This window comes from Giraffa tippelskirchi, chromosome 5 (genome assembly GCF_054371585.1).
Source record: "Giraffa tippelskirchi isolate mGirTip1 chromosome 5, T2T-mGirTip1v1.2.pri, whole genome shotgun sequence".
In the NCBI taxonomy this organism is placed as follows: Eukaryota; Metazoa; Chordata; class Mammalia; order Artiodactyla; family Giraffidae; genus Giraffa; species Giraffa tippelskirchi.
Window position 1 is genome coordinate 97,832,653 of NC_137279.1, and position 16,733 is coordinate 97,849,385.

Below are 16,733 nucleotides of genomic sequence, written 5' to 3' on the forward strand. Positions count from 1 at the left end.
AGATTTACAAAAAATCAACCAAAACCAAATGTAATGCAATGTGTGGACCTTGCTGTTATTGTTTTGAACATATCACAGAAAAATACATTTTCTTTCAGAAAATTGGAAAAATTTGGACACCCAGTGGATATTTGATGATAATAACAGATTATTTTTTAGGCATGATTATGGCATTAGGACTGTGTTAAAAAGAGTCCTTATTTTTAGTCTACTGAGGTATTTACATAAATCCTGAATTATTTGATATATGATATATATTATTTGATATATATATATAACAGCTATAATGATACAATGAGTATCTATAAAATAATCTAGAGTGAGTGAGTTGGAGAGTGGAGGAGGTCTAGATAAAACAAGATTGGCCAGATGTTGATAATTCTTAAAGCAGGATGATGAGTATGTGTATATGGGGGTTATAGTTTTCCTTCCTTTTTTCTATATTTGAAATTTTTTCATAATAGAAACTTTATTTTTCTAAAGAAACCTCTTCACCTGCATCCTAATCCTGGCCTCACCTCACTATTTCTGCCCCTACATCACTGGAACAGACACTCCAAATACAAGAGAGGCCCTCCTGTCTCAGACAACCCAGCCACCAGCAATCTGTGACCCAGTCTCCCCTAATCCCTGATATATCCACCATGAGAAGACCTCTCTCTCTTGTCTTCATGAAGATTCCACCCCATGGCCCACCACTGGGCTACTGAACAATAGCAAAGCTGAGCTTGCTACATGAAAACTCTGGTATATCGCCTGGGATCTCGTGCCAGCACCATGGTCAGCTCCACAAGTTGGCCTAGAAAACCATCTGGAAGGTTCTGGAGAGTTTGCTAAGCCCAGGGACACCCTTCCGCCCTGAGAAAAGCTGTAGCCTCAGTCTACCACGCTGATAGATGTGAGAGTACTGGAAAGTGTCCACCCCACTGCCATTCCAAGTTGCAGGGACTTCCTGGTGGTCCAGTGGCTGAGACTCTGCGCTCCCCATGCAGGGGGCCCAGGTTCAATTCTTGGTTGGGGAAATAGATCCCACATATCGCAATTAAGAGTTCACACGCCGCAATGAAGATTGAAGATCCTGCGTGCCACAACTGAGATCTGGCTCAGCCAAATAAACAAATAAAAACAAGTAAGTATTATTTTTAAAGTTAAGTTGCAGATATATGTGTGCGTGTGTATATATCTTACATATGTATAGTAAAATTCCCACTTTTAAGAAGAAATTCAACAGAAACTTCCATTTAGGTAGACTTGTGGACAGGTTAATGGGTGTGGGATGCTACTTAGCAGAACATGTTACCTCAGAGGAGTGAAGGTTTTACAATGAAACTTGACAAGATGTTTCTAAAACTAATCTAGAAATTTAAATGCACTGTTTCAGTTATCTATTGCTGTGTAACAAAGGACCTCCAAAACTTAGCGGATTAATATTTTTACTCACAAACCTGTAATTTAGAAAGGGCTCTGTGGAAACAGCTTGTTTCTGTTCCATTCTGTGTCAATGGGAGCAAATTAAAAGCTAGAGGCTAGAGTCATTTGATGGCTCACTCACTCACATGTCTGATGATTGATGTTGGCTGTCACCTGGGACCCCAGCTGGGGCTATGACCTACACAAGGCCTTTCCATCTGGCTGCGTGGCTTCCTCACAACATGGTGGCTGGTTTCCAAGGGCATGTCCCAAGAGACAGGAAAGAAGAAACTCTATTACCTGTTCTAACCCAGACTTGGAAGTCATACAGTGTCACTTCCACCACATGCATTTATTGAGACACTGACAAAGGCTAAATTAAGGGGACAAGAAACAAATTCCACCTCTTCATGGGAAAGTGGCAAGGTTCTGGAATAGCATGTGGAACCAGAAATGTTATTGTGCCCATATTTGAAAAATATAATCTTCCCTATGTAGGAATAATATTTTTCAGTTAACAAAACTAATAATGGAAAACTTTCAGCATTAGACATCAAAACACACTGTTGCTGTTGTTGTTTAGTCACTAAGTCATGTCTGACTCTTTTTCAACCCCATGGACTATATAGCCTGCCACGTTCCTCTGCCCATGGGATTTTTCCAGACAAGAATACTAAAGTGGGTTGCCATTTCCTTCTCCAGGGGAGGGGCTTCCCTGGTGGCTCAGACAGTAAAGAATCTGCCTGCAATGCAGGAGACCCAGGTTAGATCCTTGGGTCAGAAAGATCCCCTGGAGGAGAACCCACGATTCTCCTCATTCTTGCATCTCCTCATTCCCACTCCAGCATTCTTGCCTGGAGAATTCCATGGACAGAAGAGACTGGTGGGCTACAGTCCATGGAGTCATGCAAAGAGTCAGACACCACTCAGCAACTAACACTTTCACTGTCTCCAGATGATCCTCCCAACCCAGGGATGAAGCACAGGTCTTTTGCATCTCCTGCATTGGCAGGTGAATTCTTTACCACTGAGTTACCAGGGAGGTCCCCAAACATACTATATAATTACATTAATTAAAATAGAGTGTTATGGGTAGACTAATAGACAAACAGAATCAACAGAAGAGAAAAAGGCCCAGAAATAGGCCCAACTATAAAAGGGAACTTAGCATAGGATAAAAGTCTAAGATAACATTATAAAAGGAAATAACTATAATAAGAAGGAAATGATAAACATTTTGAAATGACTGGCCATCCATTTGGGAAACAAACAAATTAAATTAGATCCTATGGAAGGTATTATTGATTGATTGGCTGCTGAACAATTATTCCCGAACCCTTCTTCCCTTGCTTACCAGAGGTAACTTATATCCTTAACTTTATTATAATGATACTATTACTTTTCATTTATTTTTTTACCAGATATGTAAAAATCCATAAATAATACATTATTCAGTTTTGCCTGCCATTAAATAGCTATTCATTCCATTCTGTATATTTTCTTTTGTGTTCTTTCACTGTTTCTAAAATTCACCCTTGTGGACATGTGTAGCCATGGCTCATTCATTTATACTGCTCTCTGACATTCCATCATAGGAATGTACTACAATTTATCATTCCACTGCAGGTGGACATTTGAGTTTCCAGTTTTGCTAATGCAAAATCAATGGGACTATAAACCTTACTCCTTCTGTCTTTAGGGCATATCTGTAGGGGTAGGATTGCAGAATCATAAGATATTAACACATTCAACATTACCAAGTAATACAAAATAGCTATACCAAAACATACGATTTCCCAAAATAGTTATACCAAGTTATACTTTCCACCAGCAGTAGATGAGAGCTCCTGTTGATCCACAGCCATGTCAAATCTCAATATTGCTAGACTTTTAAATTTTTGCCAGTTTATCAGTGTGAAATGATATCTTCATGTGGTTTTACTTTATATTTTCTTGATTACTATAGAGAATGAACAACTTTTCATTTTTATGAGCCATTTCTGCTTCTTTTATAAAATTCCTGTTCATTTTCTCTGCCCCTTAGTCTATTTGGTGGTTCATCTTTTTATTTGTAGGAGGTCTTTATAAATTCCAGATAACAATCCTTTTCAGTTATGTCTTGAAAACGTCTTCTCCAAGTTTGTAGCTTGAATTTGCATTCTTTTTACAGTAGTTTTTAAAATAAATTTGTTTTTAATGTCAATGTATCTAAATTTATCAGTATTTTCCTTTATGGTTTACATTCTTATGTTTGTTTAAGAAATTCCCTCCTAGGACTTCCCTGGTAATCCAGTGGCTGGGACTCTGAGCTCCCAATATGGGGGACCCAGGTTTGATCTCTGGTGGGGGAACTAGAGCCCAGGAGCCATGACTGGAGATCCTGCATGCCGAAACTAAAAAAAGGTCACATGCAAGGAAGACTGAAGATTGCACGTGCCATACCCAAACACATAACTAAAAGTAAATATTAAAAAGGAATAAAAGGAAAAAAAAGGAATTCCTTCCCAGTTTTAGTAGGCAATGTATAATAGTGCCTAAGAGCAAATTCTGAATCCAGGCAGCCCAGTTCAGGTGCTAGGTCCATCACTTACTGTGTAACCTTGGGCAAAGTATTAATCTCTCATTACCTCAGTCTCCTTATCTGTAAAATAGGGATAATCATTGTACCTATCTGATAGAGTTGCTATGAGATTAAAAATGTAACCTATATGAGGCCCTAGAACAACCCTCAGCACATATTAATGTTAGTAAATATTTGCTGTTATTATAATGATGCTTATCAGACAATTTTTATTGTTACTTCTCAGGGCAAGGACCATCATACTGTTACCAAGTCCAATCTCACTCTGCTCGCTGCACAATAGACCAATGAATCCAAGAGACAAGGTGTTAAGCCAAGGCTAGCACCTCAAAATAACCATCTTATTGGGGTCTGGATGCCAGGTTGTTTTATAGATTAGAGAGAAAGAAGCAATGAGGAACTAAAGTCAAAAGGCAGAGTAGAGAGGGAGATGCAGTGGGGAAATAAAGTGAAAGGGTCTTCAGTCTTGTAAAACATTTCCAAGGGAATGTCCAGCCTTCAGAAGGGGTATGTTAGTCTCTTCTATTCACAGGTGGGCAGGGACAAACTATCTCTCCATGAGCCGAACAAAGGCACTTTAGTTTACAGTCAAGCAGAGGGGCAGGGTTCTCCAGGCAAGCCATTGAGTATGATTATAATAATACAAGCAAGTCAAAGAAACAGTTTCCAACATGGAGTCAGAATTGGCTTCCTTCCTGCAACAGTACCTTATTATACCTTATTCAGCTTTGTATCCTCAGCTCTTAGGCAAAAATTTGGCATAAATATTTAGTTGCCTGTTTTTCCCATCTCTAGCCTTCCCCACCTCCTGAGTCAACCTGGCCTTTCTACAGTGCTGTCAAAATAATTTCCTTTTCACAGCTATGGTACTTTTCCTCCCTTTGCTAAAGCTTCTGATTATTCTCTGCCACCTTCAAATTCCTAAGCCAGGGCTTCCATGGTGGTTCAGTGATATAGAATCCACCTGCCAATGCAGGAGACACGGGATCAATCCCTGATCTACATGCCTCAGAGCAACTAAGTTTGTGCACCAGAACTACTGATCCTGTGCTCTAGAGCCTGGGAACCTCAGCTATTGAGCCCACGTGCACTAGAGCCCCTGCTCAGCAACAAGAGAAGCCACGGCAATGAGAAGCCCATGCAGCAACAACGACCCAGCACAGCCAAAAATAAATAAACAAGATTATTAAGATTAAAAAAAAAAGAATGAAATTTGTAAGCCAGCATAATTTACCCCAAATTCTTTTTCCATTTAAAGTGCTTTACATTCCCCTTTATACCAAACAGTGATGTTTGGGGTATCTTTCCATCAGTCTATACCCATATTTGTACACGAGCACCTGAAAATCTGTATAGGTGCAATCTAGGGCAGTATTCAAGAGAATGGGCTCCGAAGGCAGAGGGACTGACTTTGGATCCTGATTCCAGCACTTACTACAATGTAACTCTGGACAAGTCCCTTCACCTCTCCAAGTCTGCTTCCTTGTCTGTAAAATGGAGGCAACAATAGTTCCTACTTCAAAATAAGGTATTTAACATTTGGTCTGGTGTCTGGCACGCAATAGACAAATAAATTTTAGCTGTTACTAGAAAACCTTCTTGCCAGTATATTTGTATTTCCCCAACTCCACAATCCCCTGGGTTTGTTCCCCCAGGACCCTCCAAAGCTGGTAGTAGGGAAATGCAGGCTGCAAAGGGCGATGATCACGAAATCAGGCTTCCCAGATGGCTCAGTGGTAAAGAATCTGCCTGCCAATTCAGGAGACCCCGGAGACCCCAGAGACATTGGTTCTATCCCTGGGTTGGGAAGATCCCATGGAGAAAGGAATGGCAACCAACTCCAGTATTCTTGCCTGGAAAATTCCCTGGACAGAGGAGACTGGTGGGCTACTGTCCAGGGGGTCACAAAGAGTCAAAATGACTGAGCTGCATGAACACATGAGGAGGCAACACTTCTCTCCTCTTAACAAAAGCACAATGATGATGAGACTGGAGAACTGCAGGTCAGGACTACAAACACAGTTTTGAGTGTAACGTATCTGCTGTGCAAAACAAAAAACTGTGCATCCATTCAAAGGGTAGTTATCCTTGAGTCCTTGACCTGTTAAATTAGATGCACCACTTGGCCTGTACCTGTATTTTCATGGCAGAAGGTTCATTGTTTTCATCAGACTCATGACCTTAAAAAGCCTTAACCAAAAGGGAGAGGGACGCTTGACGGTTCAGTACAATGTTCTCTGAGGTGAAAAAGTCCACGTGGGAATTCAGCACCCCTTGGGGGCATAAGTCAAAATTCCATTGTTCACTGACTGCAGAACTAAGGGGATGCAAAAGTAGCAGCGACTCTTTGGAAGGAAAAGAGGTACTTGCGGGAAACCCAGGAAGACTAAGGGCACTTTAGCTTTACGTGGTACAGCTGCTGAGGTTAAGAGGCCTCCATCAATTGAGGAATGTGAGCTTGTGCATGTAGGTTTCTTCTGAGAGTCCGGAAGCACGTGTTGGGTGGTGGGGACTAGGGGGGAATAGTTCAACTTGTTTTTCATCAAAAGCTAGTAATGTCAGTTTCCAGCGACTTCCATCATTACTACCTGTAATTTTCTAGCTATTTTATCATCCATTGAATCTTTTCTTCCAGTAGCTCTGACGCCCGAAGGCAAAACTGAAATACGGACGGAGAAAGCAAAGAAAGCTTCAAAAGAAGGAGAGCGTCCGGTCTTTCGTCCTGCGGTCCCTTTAAGAGAAGAACCTCTTGGGACCGGCAGTCCCAACCGACCCCAGTTTTAACCGAAACCTAACCCGGACTTCCCCCTCTTGACTCAAATAAGACCAACTTTGGATTTTCCCTCCCCTATTGACCAATCAGATTCTGTTACCAGGCAGATTTTAGCGGCCGCCGGTGCGAGCCCGGCGCCTTCTGTGTCCGGGTGGCAGCAACGACCAATCGTAGAGCAGGCCGTCCGAGTATCTAGGCAGATCGGGGCCGTTCCAGCCATTCAGAAAAAAGGAAATAAAGCAACGCACGAGCCCGCTGGGCCAGGATCGTGGGGCTGGGCTGGAGTGAAGGTGGCTACGAGGTAGTTTCTCTTTCTCCCTTACCTTTATTGTTGCTTGTTTTGGAAGGTGATTGTTCAAAGGTAGGGACGGGGCAATATGAGTTGGGAGGAGAGCAGACAAGATTTTGGCTGTATTTTCAACTGCTCCTTCACCCATGTGCACGTGCCCCGAATCTAGGACCCCTTTCCCGCAACCGGGTTTCCTACGCCCAGCACAGGAGTTCCGCTACCCTGAACCCCCTACTTTGCAGCAAAGCGGGATTGAATGGAGGGGGAAGGGAGGGAAGTGGGGGCGCGCGTCGGGAGGGGAGGTTGAGGGCGATGACGTAGGGGCCGGCGACGTGGGGAGGGGGAGCTGCGGGGGAAGCCGTGGCGAGATTAAGTAAAGAGAAGTTAGGCCCAGTTTTTTCCAAGCCTGGAAGGGCAGAAAATGTTCGTATCCTTTCTGACCTCCCAGGCAAATTCAGTGGTGAGGAGTATATTAGAGAATTAAACAACTTTATCTTGTGGTGGTGGTTGAGGGAAAGGAGGGCAGCATGGGGTCAGAGGAAGAAATGAAAATTTCTCTCTAACGTGGATTCCCAATCCCCCGTATCTCTTTCTTTACAGTTTTCCACATTTAGGAGACTGCAGAAAGGTGGGGCATATAGAATGGAGATGGCAAAAATCTGTTTGGGTATATATGGGCCTGGAGAAGTAATGGAATAATTTCTAATTTTTGGAGAAGGCAAGTTATAGAAAAAGACCACTGGGGAAATTCAGAGGCTTTCTTTCTGTTTTTCTGTCTTTCTGGGTAGAGAGGTGAGGAGTGCCCTGGGACCTCCAGCGGGGAAGGGAAATCTTGTTAAATCTTCTTGTCTTGTCTTCTCTCAACTCTAGCCCTCATGCCAGGATGGCAGAAGATGAACCTGATGCTAAGAGCCCAAAGACTGGGGGAAGGACTTCCTCAGGTAGTGCTGAGGCAGGGGAACCCACCACCCTTCTTCAAAGGCTCCGAGGTACCATTTCGTAAGTACTCATCACCATCTCTAAACCTTGTTTCAGACCTGGGTATAGATCCCTATAGCACTTCTCTTCCTCTGTATTAGATGACCTGCACCTCCCCAAGCGAGTGCATCCGACCAGGGGAGATTTTCATCATGGTAGCAGTTCTTGAGCACCTGCTAGGCTTTTCAGACCTCTTCCTCTCCCTGGCAGTCAGCCACAGGGATGGGGAGAAATCTTTTGTATGACCTCCAGCTTTTTCCTCTTCTCTACAGCAAGGCCGTGCAGAACAAAGTAGAGGGGATCCTGGTGAGTATTCTGGGGAAGAAGGCAAGAGAGGTGGCATTGGTGGGGGGGGGATGAAGATGGTGAGGATATGGGTCAGAAAGGTTTATGCAAGGGAGTCAGTGCTTTCTGCCCTGTCAGAACATAACTGGCTTTACAACTTGTTATCGCTTTGACCTTGAGCATCTTGCTTCATCTCTGTGACCTCTTGTGTAGAATCCCAGTAGAAATAAAACCAGAGCTGATCCCCTCCACTCCCCTTCTCACCTTGGTAATCCTTAAGGGCTCCTCAGGGCACGTTGCGCACCTAGCCTCAAATCATTTCTAAGGTGCTTTGTTAGCCTGACACTCACTCAGCTAGACTGTTTAGTAAGGATCAGAGGATCCTACCTTGGATATGTCTTGGCCTTATAATTTTTCTTGCCTCTCTCTTCCTCCCTACCTCAGCAAGATGTACAGAAATTCTCAGACAATGACAAGCTGTATCTCTACCTTCAGCTCCCCTCGGGGCCCAGTACTGGAGACAAAAGGTAGGTTTGGTGCTGGAATTTTAGATATCAGAGGTGCTTATTTTTAAAGAAAGGCTCCCTAGAGGTGGTCCCTGGTGGTCTAGTGGTTAAGACTTCACTTTCCAATGCAGGGGGTGTGGTTTCAATCCCTGGTTGGGGAGCTAAGATCCCACATGACTCCCGACCAAAACATAAACAATAGGAGCAGTACTGTAACAAATTCAATAAAAGCTTTAAAAAAAAAAAAGAAAGGCTCCCTTAAAAAGGGCTTGGTGAATAGGAATACTCATAACAGCTCTCCTTAGTCGGGAATAAAAGTTGCTGTCCTGCCTTGGTTTACCTGGGAAAGGTGAATTCTGGATGCACTGATTCAGTCCAGCCCTACTGAGGTGATAATCTGGATGGAACCAGGGCAACTGTTGGGATGTTGGTAATACTTGTCTCTTTTATTTCTCTTGCAGCTCAGAGCCAAGTACACTCAGCAATGAGGAGTACATGTATGCTTACAGGTGGATCCGCAACCACCTAGAAGAGCATACTGACACCTGCCTGCCAAAACAAAGTGTTTATGATGCCTATAGGTGGGTGGATGGGAGGGGGAAGATGGGGGGGTAGGGGGGTGGGAAGGTGGGCCTAGGACTACCCCCTCCTCCCTGGAGAGGCTCCTGCCTTGGTGGAGCCTGCCTTCTTCAAGGGTTTCCCAACCTTGATTCCCAGGGACCCTCTGAACCCACCCACAAACCTCCTTCTCTGAGTATTCTTCCCACTCTATCCCTGCCTCACTCAGGAAGTACTGCGAGAGCCTCGCGTGTTGCCGCCCACTCAGCACAGCCAACTTTGGCAAAATCATCAGAGAGATATTCCCTGACATCAAGGCCCGAAGGCTTGGTGGCCGGGGCCAATCCAAGTATCCTTGACTGGAGAGGGTGGGCTGGAAGACCTGGGGAAAGAAACTTAGGATGAGGATGTGAAGAGCTGGAAGTGGAAACAGCCCAACCTTCCTACTTGGGGACCTCCAGTGTGCTGTTACCCCTTAACTTATGTCAGATATTGCTACAGTGGCATACGAAGGAAGACCTTGGTATCTATGCCGCCCTTGCCCGGACTTGACCTAAAGGGCTCTGAGAGTGTAAGTAACAACCCTCCAACTGCACTCTTCTCCCCAGGGTAGATGGCAGAGGACTTTGGGAGATGTTCTGAGGCCTGACACAGCCCAGGTCGTTCAGCACAGTTTCTTAGCCTATAGGATATGCCCTTCTGCCTACGCTATGGCTGAGGCAGAGGAGGAAGAGAATTTAGGGGTTTCTGGGATGGGATGATAGAAGCTACTGCCATCCCTAGTCTGGTCTTACTGTCAGCATTGGTGCCTGAGAGGGGCAGAGGGACCTTTGTTCACAGTGTAATTGGGCGTGTCCTTCCCCTGTTTAGCCAGAAATGGGCCCAGAAGTAACCCCAGCACCTCGGGATGAGCTGGTGGAAGCAGCCTGTGCCTTGACCTGTGACTGGGCTGAGCGAATCCTGAAACGGTCCTTCAGTTCCATTGTTGAGGTTGCCCGCTTCCTGCTACAGCAGCATCTCATCTCTGCCCGATCTGCACACGCCCATGTGCTCAAAGCAATGGGACTCGCTGGTGGGTAGACCCTGTATTATGTTCTGAGAAACCTTCAGCTGCTTTCAACCTTAAAGGCTTTCCCACATACGAGGAGAGAGACACCTTCTGTTCTTAGAGACCCTTCCCAGACATGCCTTAGCCCACCTCTTTCCCCTGCCTCTCTACCAGTCAATCAGAATCACCTCCCTCCTCCATTCTGTTTCTTCCTCACCTCTTTTCCTTTTCTGGCACCTCCGCAGAAGAGGACGAACATGCCCCTCGGGAACGGTCATCTAAATCCAAGAATGGGGTAGAGAACCTGGAGGGCGGTTCTCATAAGAGACCAGAGAGACAGGCCCAGGTGAGGAAGCTGATGCCCTTGACCTTACTCCCCTGGGCTGGGGGTGTAGTATACCCTTCTCGCAGTGGGTTCAGTACTTTTTCATGTCCTGTTCCTATATTCCCTCCATTGTCCAGTCTTCCCACTTACTGTGTTCTTCTCTTTACTTTTTAGCCTCCTAAAGAGCTAGACCCCCGGGCTGGGGCTGGCCCCTCTGCACGTGGAGAGCGAAAGAAGAATGTAGTGGAGAGCCCGGCGCCAGTAGCCAATAACCCGCAGGTTAATGCCCTAGTGGCCCGGCTGCCTCTGCTCCTCCCCCGGGCCCCTCGTTCACTTATTCCACCAATCCGAGTCTCTCCACCCATCTTAGCCCCCAAACTTTCTTCAGGCACTCTGAAAATGGCTGCACTGCCTCTGCCCAGTAGGGCTGGGGGACCCCAAGCAGCTGTTCCCATCATTAACATGATCTTACCAACCGTTCCTGCTTTGCCTGGACCTGGACCTGGACCTGGACCTGGGCCTGGGCAAGCTCCCCCTGGGGGGCTCGCTCAGCCAAGGGGTGCAGACAACAGGGAGGTGGGCATAGGTGGTGACCCGGGACCCCATGACAAGGGTGTCAAGAGGACAGCTGAAGTGCCTGTGAGCGAAGCCAGTGGGCAGGACCCACCAGCTAAAGCCACAAAGCAGGATCTAGACGATACAGGAAGTGATGCCAAAAGAAAACGGGGGCGCCCTCGAAAAAAATCAGGTGGAAGTAGGGAAAGGAATTCTACCCCCGACAAGTCAGCAGCTGCTGTGGACTCAGCCCAGTCCTCAAGGTTACCACGGGAGACATGGGCCTCTGGAGGAGAGAGCAACTCAGCTGGAGGGTTAGGGGGGTCAGGGCCAGTGGGAGAGGCTGAGAAGGGGGTACTTGCCCAAGGTCAGGAGGATGGCGCTGTTTCCAAAGGAGGAAGGGGCCCTGGTTCCCGTCATGCCAAAGAAGCAGAAGATAAAATTCCTCCTGTCACACCCAAAGTGAGTGTCATCAGGGGCAGTAGAAGCCAAAAGGAGGCTCTTCATTTGGTCAGGGGAGAAGTAGACACCTCCACACAGGGTAATAAAGACTTAAAGGGGCATGTGCTTCCGAGCTCCATGCCCCATGAGCGAAAAGACCCCAAAGCAGCACCCCCATGATAGGTATGTGGGGAGGAGTGTTTATAGCCCTATGTTAACTCTACCTGGCTGCCTAGAAGAGGCCCTTCTTTGCACTTGCTTCTCACTTGGCTCTTCATTCTCTTCTGTATAGACAGCTGAGGCACCCTGTCTTACATAGTGCCTGATTTTTGCCTCTCACCTTTCCAGCTCAGTCCCCTTGGCTTTAGAGTCACTAATCTGTAGTGACCCCTCTCCTGGATCCCTGCGCTATCTTGTGGGAATATAGGATGAAATACATTGAATGCCTAGGTTTGGAGTCTTTGGTTTTAAATCATAGAAAACCTAACTCATACTGGCTTAAAAACAAAGATTTATTGGCTCATGTGACTGGCAAGTCCAGAGGTAGGGCCAGCTCCAGGTAAAGCTGATCCAGTGACTCCATAAGTCTCTAAATACCTGATTGATTTTTTCCCCACCACTCTACCTTCTGTAGGATCATCTTAAGCCTGGTCCACCTCGTGGCTGCCAGCACTCCTAGAATTCCATGTTTCCTCTCTCATGTCCAATCAGAAAGAGGGGGCATCTTTGTGCCAGGAGTCCTAGCAATAGCCCTAAGATTTACTTCAGTGAGGTCAGCCTGGGTCATACACCCACCCCTAGCCAGTCACTGTGGGCAGGAGATTGGTATAATAAATGCTAATTTGCTTATTTGTGCTACATCATGGCCTGCACCTTTTGAAAAAAAGGCAGGATCAGCCTCCTTAGAATCACATAGATTCCTCAACGGGGACTGGGAGTAGGGAGTTCCCGGGGAGTCACCTGACACCTGGCCACTGCTATGAAGTAGGTGTGGTTTTAGCTTGCTAGGCTGACACCTGTTATCTTCCTTCCTTTTTTCCAAATAGTCTTGAATTTTCCTTACTGCAGCTGTAACTTCTTTCCTCTTATTCTGGTCTCAAGGAATGAGAAGGAAATCTTTCTCGTTTGGAGACTATCTCTTTAGTCTCATTTGGATAACAATCCCCCTTTTTTTTCCACCTCCATCTCAGAGGTGGATATCCTTCATTCTCCTCTTTCTGAATTTTAGTGTCCTCTTCATTCCTGCTTCCCAATGCTCCACTCTACTGCCTCTTGCACCAAGTAGAGTGAGATTTACTCCCTAGTCATTGTATTAAATTCACTCTGTATCCACCAGGTGTCAGTCTCTTGTCATGTAAGTGTCAGGACTTAGCCAGACCGGGATTGTGGGTTTAGGCTGTGTGTATGGACGGAGGTACCTTGCCTATCAGGGAGCACCAGTAGGAAGGGAATTCAGGTATATATTTGGGAAAAGCAGTAAACCAACCAACATTAATTAAGGACCTACTTTGTCTTCTGCATAGGGTAGCTTCCATCAGGGATTCTCCGTTTTCTTTCAGGGAGCCTTCATTCATTTGTTCATTTATTTCCACCATTGCAGATTTTTAAAAATTATATGTAATGTTTGATATCTATAAAGAATATATTTAACGTGAATAAGTTATGAAGCATAATAATTAAGTGACCCATCACCCAATTGGTACATTAAAACATTAGAAATACTACTGAATTTCTTGTGTTCTTCCCCTAGCCTATCCTGCCTCTCCCTGGAGGTCACCATCTTTAATTTTGTGTTTATTAACTACCTGTAATATATACATATATATATATGTATATATATATATCCTTTCCATTTATGTATATACCCTTTAAAAATGGTTTTGCTTTTGTAGCTTTACAAAATTTTGTTCTCTAATACTCCCCTGTGGTTTGCTCTTTTTTTCCACATAACATTATTTCTAAGATTCATCCATGTTGTAGATAGCTATTATTCGCTCATTTTTATCTATATAATATTTCAAGTGCATAAACCACAATTTATCCATCCGTCAATGGACATTTGGGTTGTTCCCAGTATTTTGCAGTTATAAATAATGCTGCCACTAACATTCTTATTCTTGTACAGGTTAGTGCCTTTGTTTTTAGTAGGCTTTCTAAAGCTTCTGAGATGATTCCTTTGGTCTGTACATCCTCTGAGTTGGAAACTGTTCCCTCTTGTCTCATTCTCTAAAAATGTTTATATTAGATTGAAATGAACCGTCCTTTGATCATTTGATAAAACTTGCTTGGTAAGCCATCTGAGCCTGGCATTTCTTTGTGGGAAACATCTTAACTATTAACTCAATTTCTTTAATAATTATAGGCTATTTGGGCTTTCTCTTTCTTCTTGAGTCAATTTAGGTAAAGTGTTTTTCTAGAGTTTTGTGCATTTTACGTCATTTTTTAAAATGCAATTCCTTCCATGTTCTTTTTCGCCTTAGCTCCTTGAGCAGTCGTGTCCTCCTTTTCATTTCTGCTGTGTACTTGTGCCTTCTTTTTTTCCCCTTTGACCGACTACACCAGAAATTTGTTTTACTTGTTTGATTTAGCTGCCACTCGGGGCTTTGTTGATCCTCTCCCTTAAATGTTTGTTTTCTACTTCATTAATTATGGATGATGTCTGTGGTATTTCCTTCTGCTTTCTTTAATTTTATGTTCTTTTACATCGACTCTTTGCGACCCCATGAACTATACAGTCCATGGAATTCTCCAGGCCAGAATACTGGAGTGGGTAGCCTTTCCCTTCTCCAAGGGATCTTCCCAACCCAGGGATCAAACCCAGGTCCCCCGCATTGCAGGCAGCGTCTTTACCAGCTGAGCCACAAGGGAAGCCCAAGAGTACTGGAGTGGGTAGCCTATCCCTTCTTCAGGGGATCTTCCCAACCCAGGGATTGAACCAGGGTGTCCTGCATTGCAGGTGAATTCTTTACCGACTGAGCTATAAGGGAAGCCACAAATATTTGCTTTTTACTTCATTAATTATGGATGTTATCTGTGGTATTTCCTTCTGCTTTCTTTAATTTTATGTTCTTTTACATCTTAATTTTTATCTAATTAATTTTCAAGCTGTCTTTTTTTCTATTATAAGTTTTCAAGGACCCACTTCCCTATATTCTCCACATTTTTCTGTTTAAAAGTATTTATTACTTAGTTCTAAAAATATTTAAATTACCTTTATGACTTTTTTGATTCGTGATTTAGAAAAGTTTTCTAAATTTCCAAAATCTAGATATTTAACATTTTATCTTTTTGATACTGATTTTCAGTTTGATAATTTGTTCTCAGGAAATGTGGTCTCTGTGATAGCAGTTCTTTGAAGTTTGTCAGGATTGTTATTTTTATATTCTGGGGCTTCCCACGTGGCTCAGTAGTAAAGAACCTGCCTGCCAATGCAGGAGATGCAGGTTCGATCCCTGGGTGAGGAAGATCCCCTGGTGAAGAAAATGGCAACCCACTCCAGTATTCTTGCCTGGAAAATCCCATGGACAGAGGAGTCTGGCAGGCTAAAGTCCATGGGTTCACAAAGAGTCAGACTCAACTTAGTAACTAAACAACAACAATTTTATATTCTGTAACTTACCTTGGATATCTGACTGTTTTGTTGTTTTTTGCTGATTTTCCCATAGCAGCTTGTTCCCTGGTATATTTTGTATTTTTGGATTTTGAGCTCCTATTTTGTTAAACTTAATCTAAGGAAATCCAGTGGACCTAAATTGGGGGTACTTTCCTCCAGAGAGAATTTGCACTTGTTTCTGCCAGTTGACAAAGGGTGCTCCTTACCTGGGACTGTGTTAACCCCTTCAGGAGTCCTGATTTAACTCAGGAGTCCCAGGTTTTCTCCCCTGCTTTGGCTGGGCCCAGGGTTTAGCCTCTGTTCATGATATTGATACTGGCATTTTTTCCCAGAGCAAACCTGCTTCTGCTGCATGTTACTCATTCTGCATAAGGTTTCAGCTCAGTGCTATTTTTTCCCCTTCCTTTAGTGATCTCTTCTACTTTCTGATGAGCATGACAAACATGTTTACTGTAATTTATCCAGGATCCAGTGGTGTTCTAGTGAGAGAGCCCTTTCTCTCCTCCATGCTGCCAGAAGTAGAAGTCCATTACTGTAGTTTTGGCATTTTCCTTCTTATTAAGAGCTCTGCACTTGTTGGAAGCTAGCTGACTTAGCACTATCCGTAAGTCAATAATGATCTCAGCACAGTGTGAGTTATGTTAGCAGTAAGCACAGAGAGCGGTGGGAGCCCAGAGAAATAGACAGGGATCAGAAATGACTTCCTAGTAGAGGTAAGTAGGACAAGGCCAACTCATAAAGCAAGGACAGAACAACAGAAGACATGATACAAAGAACTGAATCATGATACCCGTTCTGCTGCCTAAGAGCTATAAATTCAGAGATTGAGTAATTTGGGAAGGCTTCATGGAAAAGGTAGCCTTGAGTTAAGCCTTTAAGTAGAGCTTAAGTAGATTAAAAAAAAAAAGTCATTCCAGGAAAAGCAGAAGTTTGGGGATGTGGAATGTGAGTAAAGACATGGCAGTCTAACCCAGTAAAAAGACCTGTCCGGCAGAAAGGTTATGTATGAACAAGAGAGAGAAATCAACTGGAAGAAGAACACACAACAGTTGAATGAATGGGTAAAAGTTATCCAGTGATGGAATTGAAAGTAATCCATTGCTTGAATGAATGAAAGGTGTGAAGTTTGCATTAGAGGATGGAGGAACTGAAGTCAAAAAGAACCCTCCAGACAGCTGTTGCCATTATCCATGTGGGAGGAGATGAGGGACTGGACCAGGTTGCTAACAATTTGGAGGTGATAGGCATACGGAAAAGTAAACCACTGGTGATAGGATAGAAGCTTCCAAGGGAATAGTGCCGTCACCACGATTGGGTTTGGGGATATATCCATTCACTTTAGGAGACAGGACCACTGGGTGATTTTAAGGT

The 16,733-nt window shown here is 44.2% G+C and overlaps 1 protein-coding gene across 10 annotated transcripts; it reads left to right on the top strand.

The window, feature by feature from the left end:
- The first annotated feature begins 7,026 nt into the window (after nucleotides 1–7,026).
- RFX5 (regulatory factor X5) lies at nucleotides 7,027–13,473 on the top strand. 10 transcript variants are annotated; one of them, XM_081487547.1, is made up of 11 exons: nucleotides 7,027–7,065; nucleotides 7,654–7,771; nucleotides 7,924–8,052; nucleotides 8,304–8,337; nucleotides 8,761–8,843; nucleotides 9,284–9,403; nucleotides 9,610–9,729; nucleotides 9,870–9,951; nucleotides 10,251–10,452; nucleotides 10,674–10,774; nucleotides 10,928–13,473. In XM_081487547.1, exons 3-11 carry the CDS (start codon nucleotides 7,937–7,939, stop codon nucleotides 11,927–11,929), a joined length of 1,860 nt encoding a protein of 619 aa, XP_081343673.1. In that variant the 5' UTR covers nucleotides 7,027–7,065; nucleotides 7,654–7,771; nucleotides 7,924–7,936; the 3' UTR covers nucleotides 11,930–13,473. The 10 variants fall into 10 exon arrangements, with proteins under 10 accessions (XP_081343673.1, XP_081343680.1, XP_081343674.1 ...); XM_081487554.1 differs by having other exon boundaries at nucleotides 7,654–7,681; XM_081487551.1 differs by lacking the exon at nucleotides 7,027–7,065 and adding an exon at nucleotides 7,246–7,330.
- The last annotated feature ends 3,260 nt before the right edge of the window (nucleotides 13,474–16,733 follow it).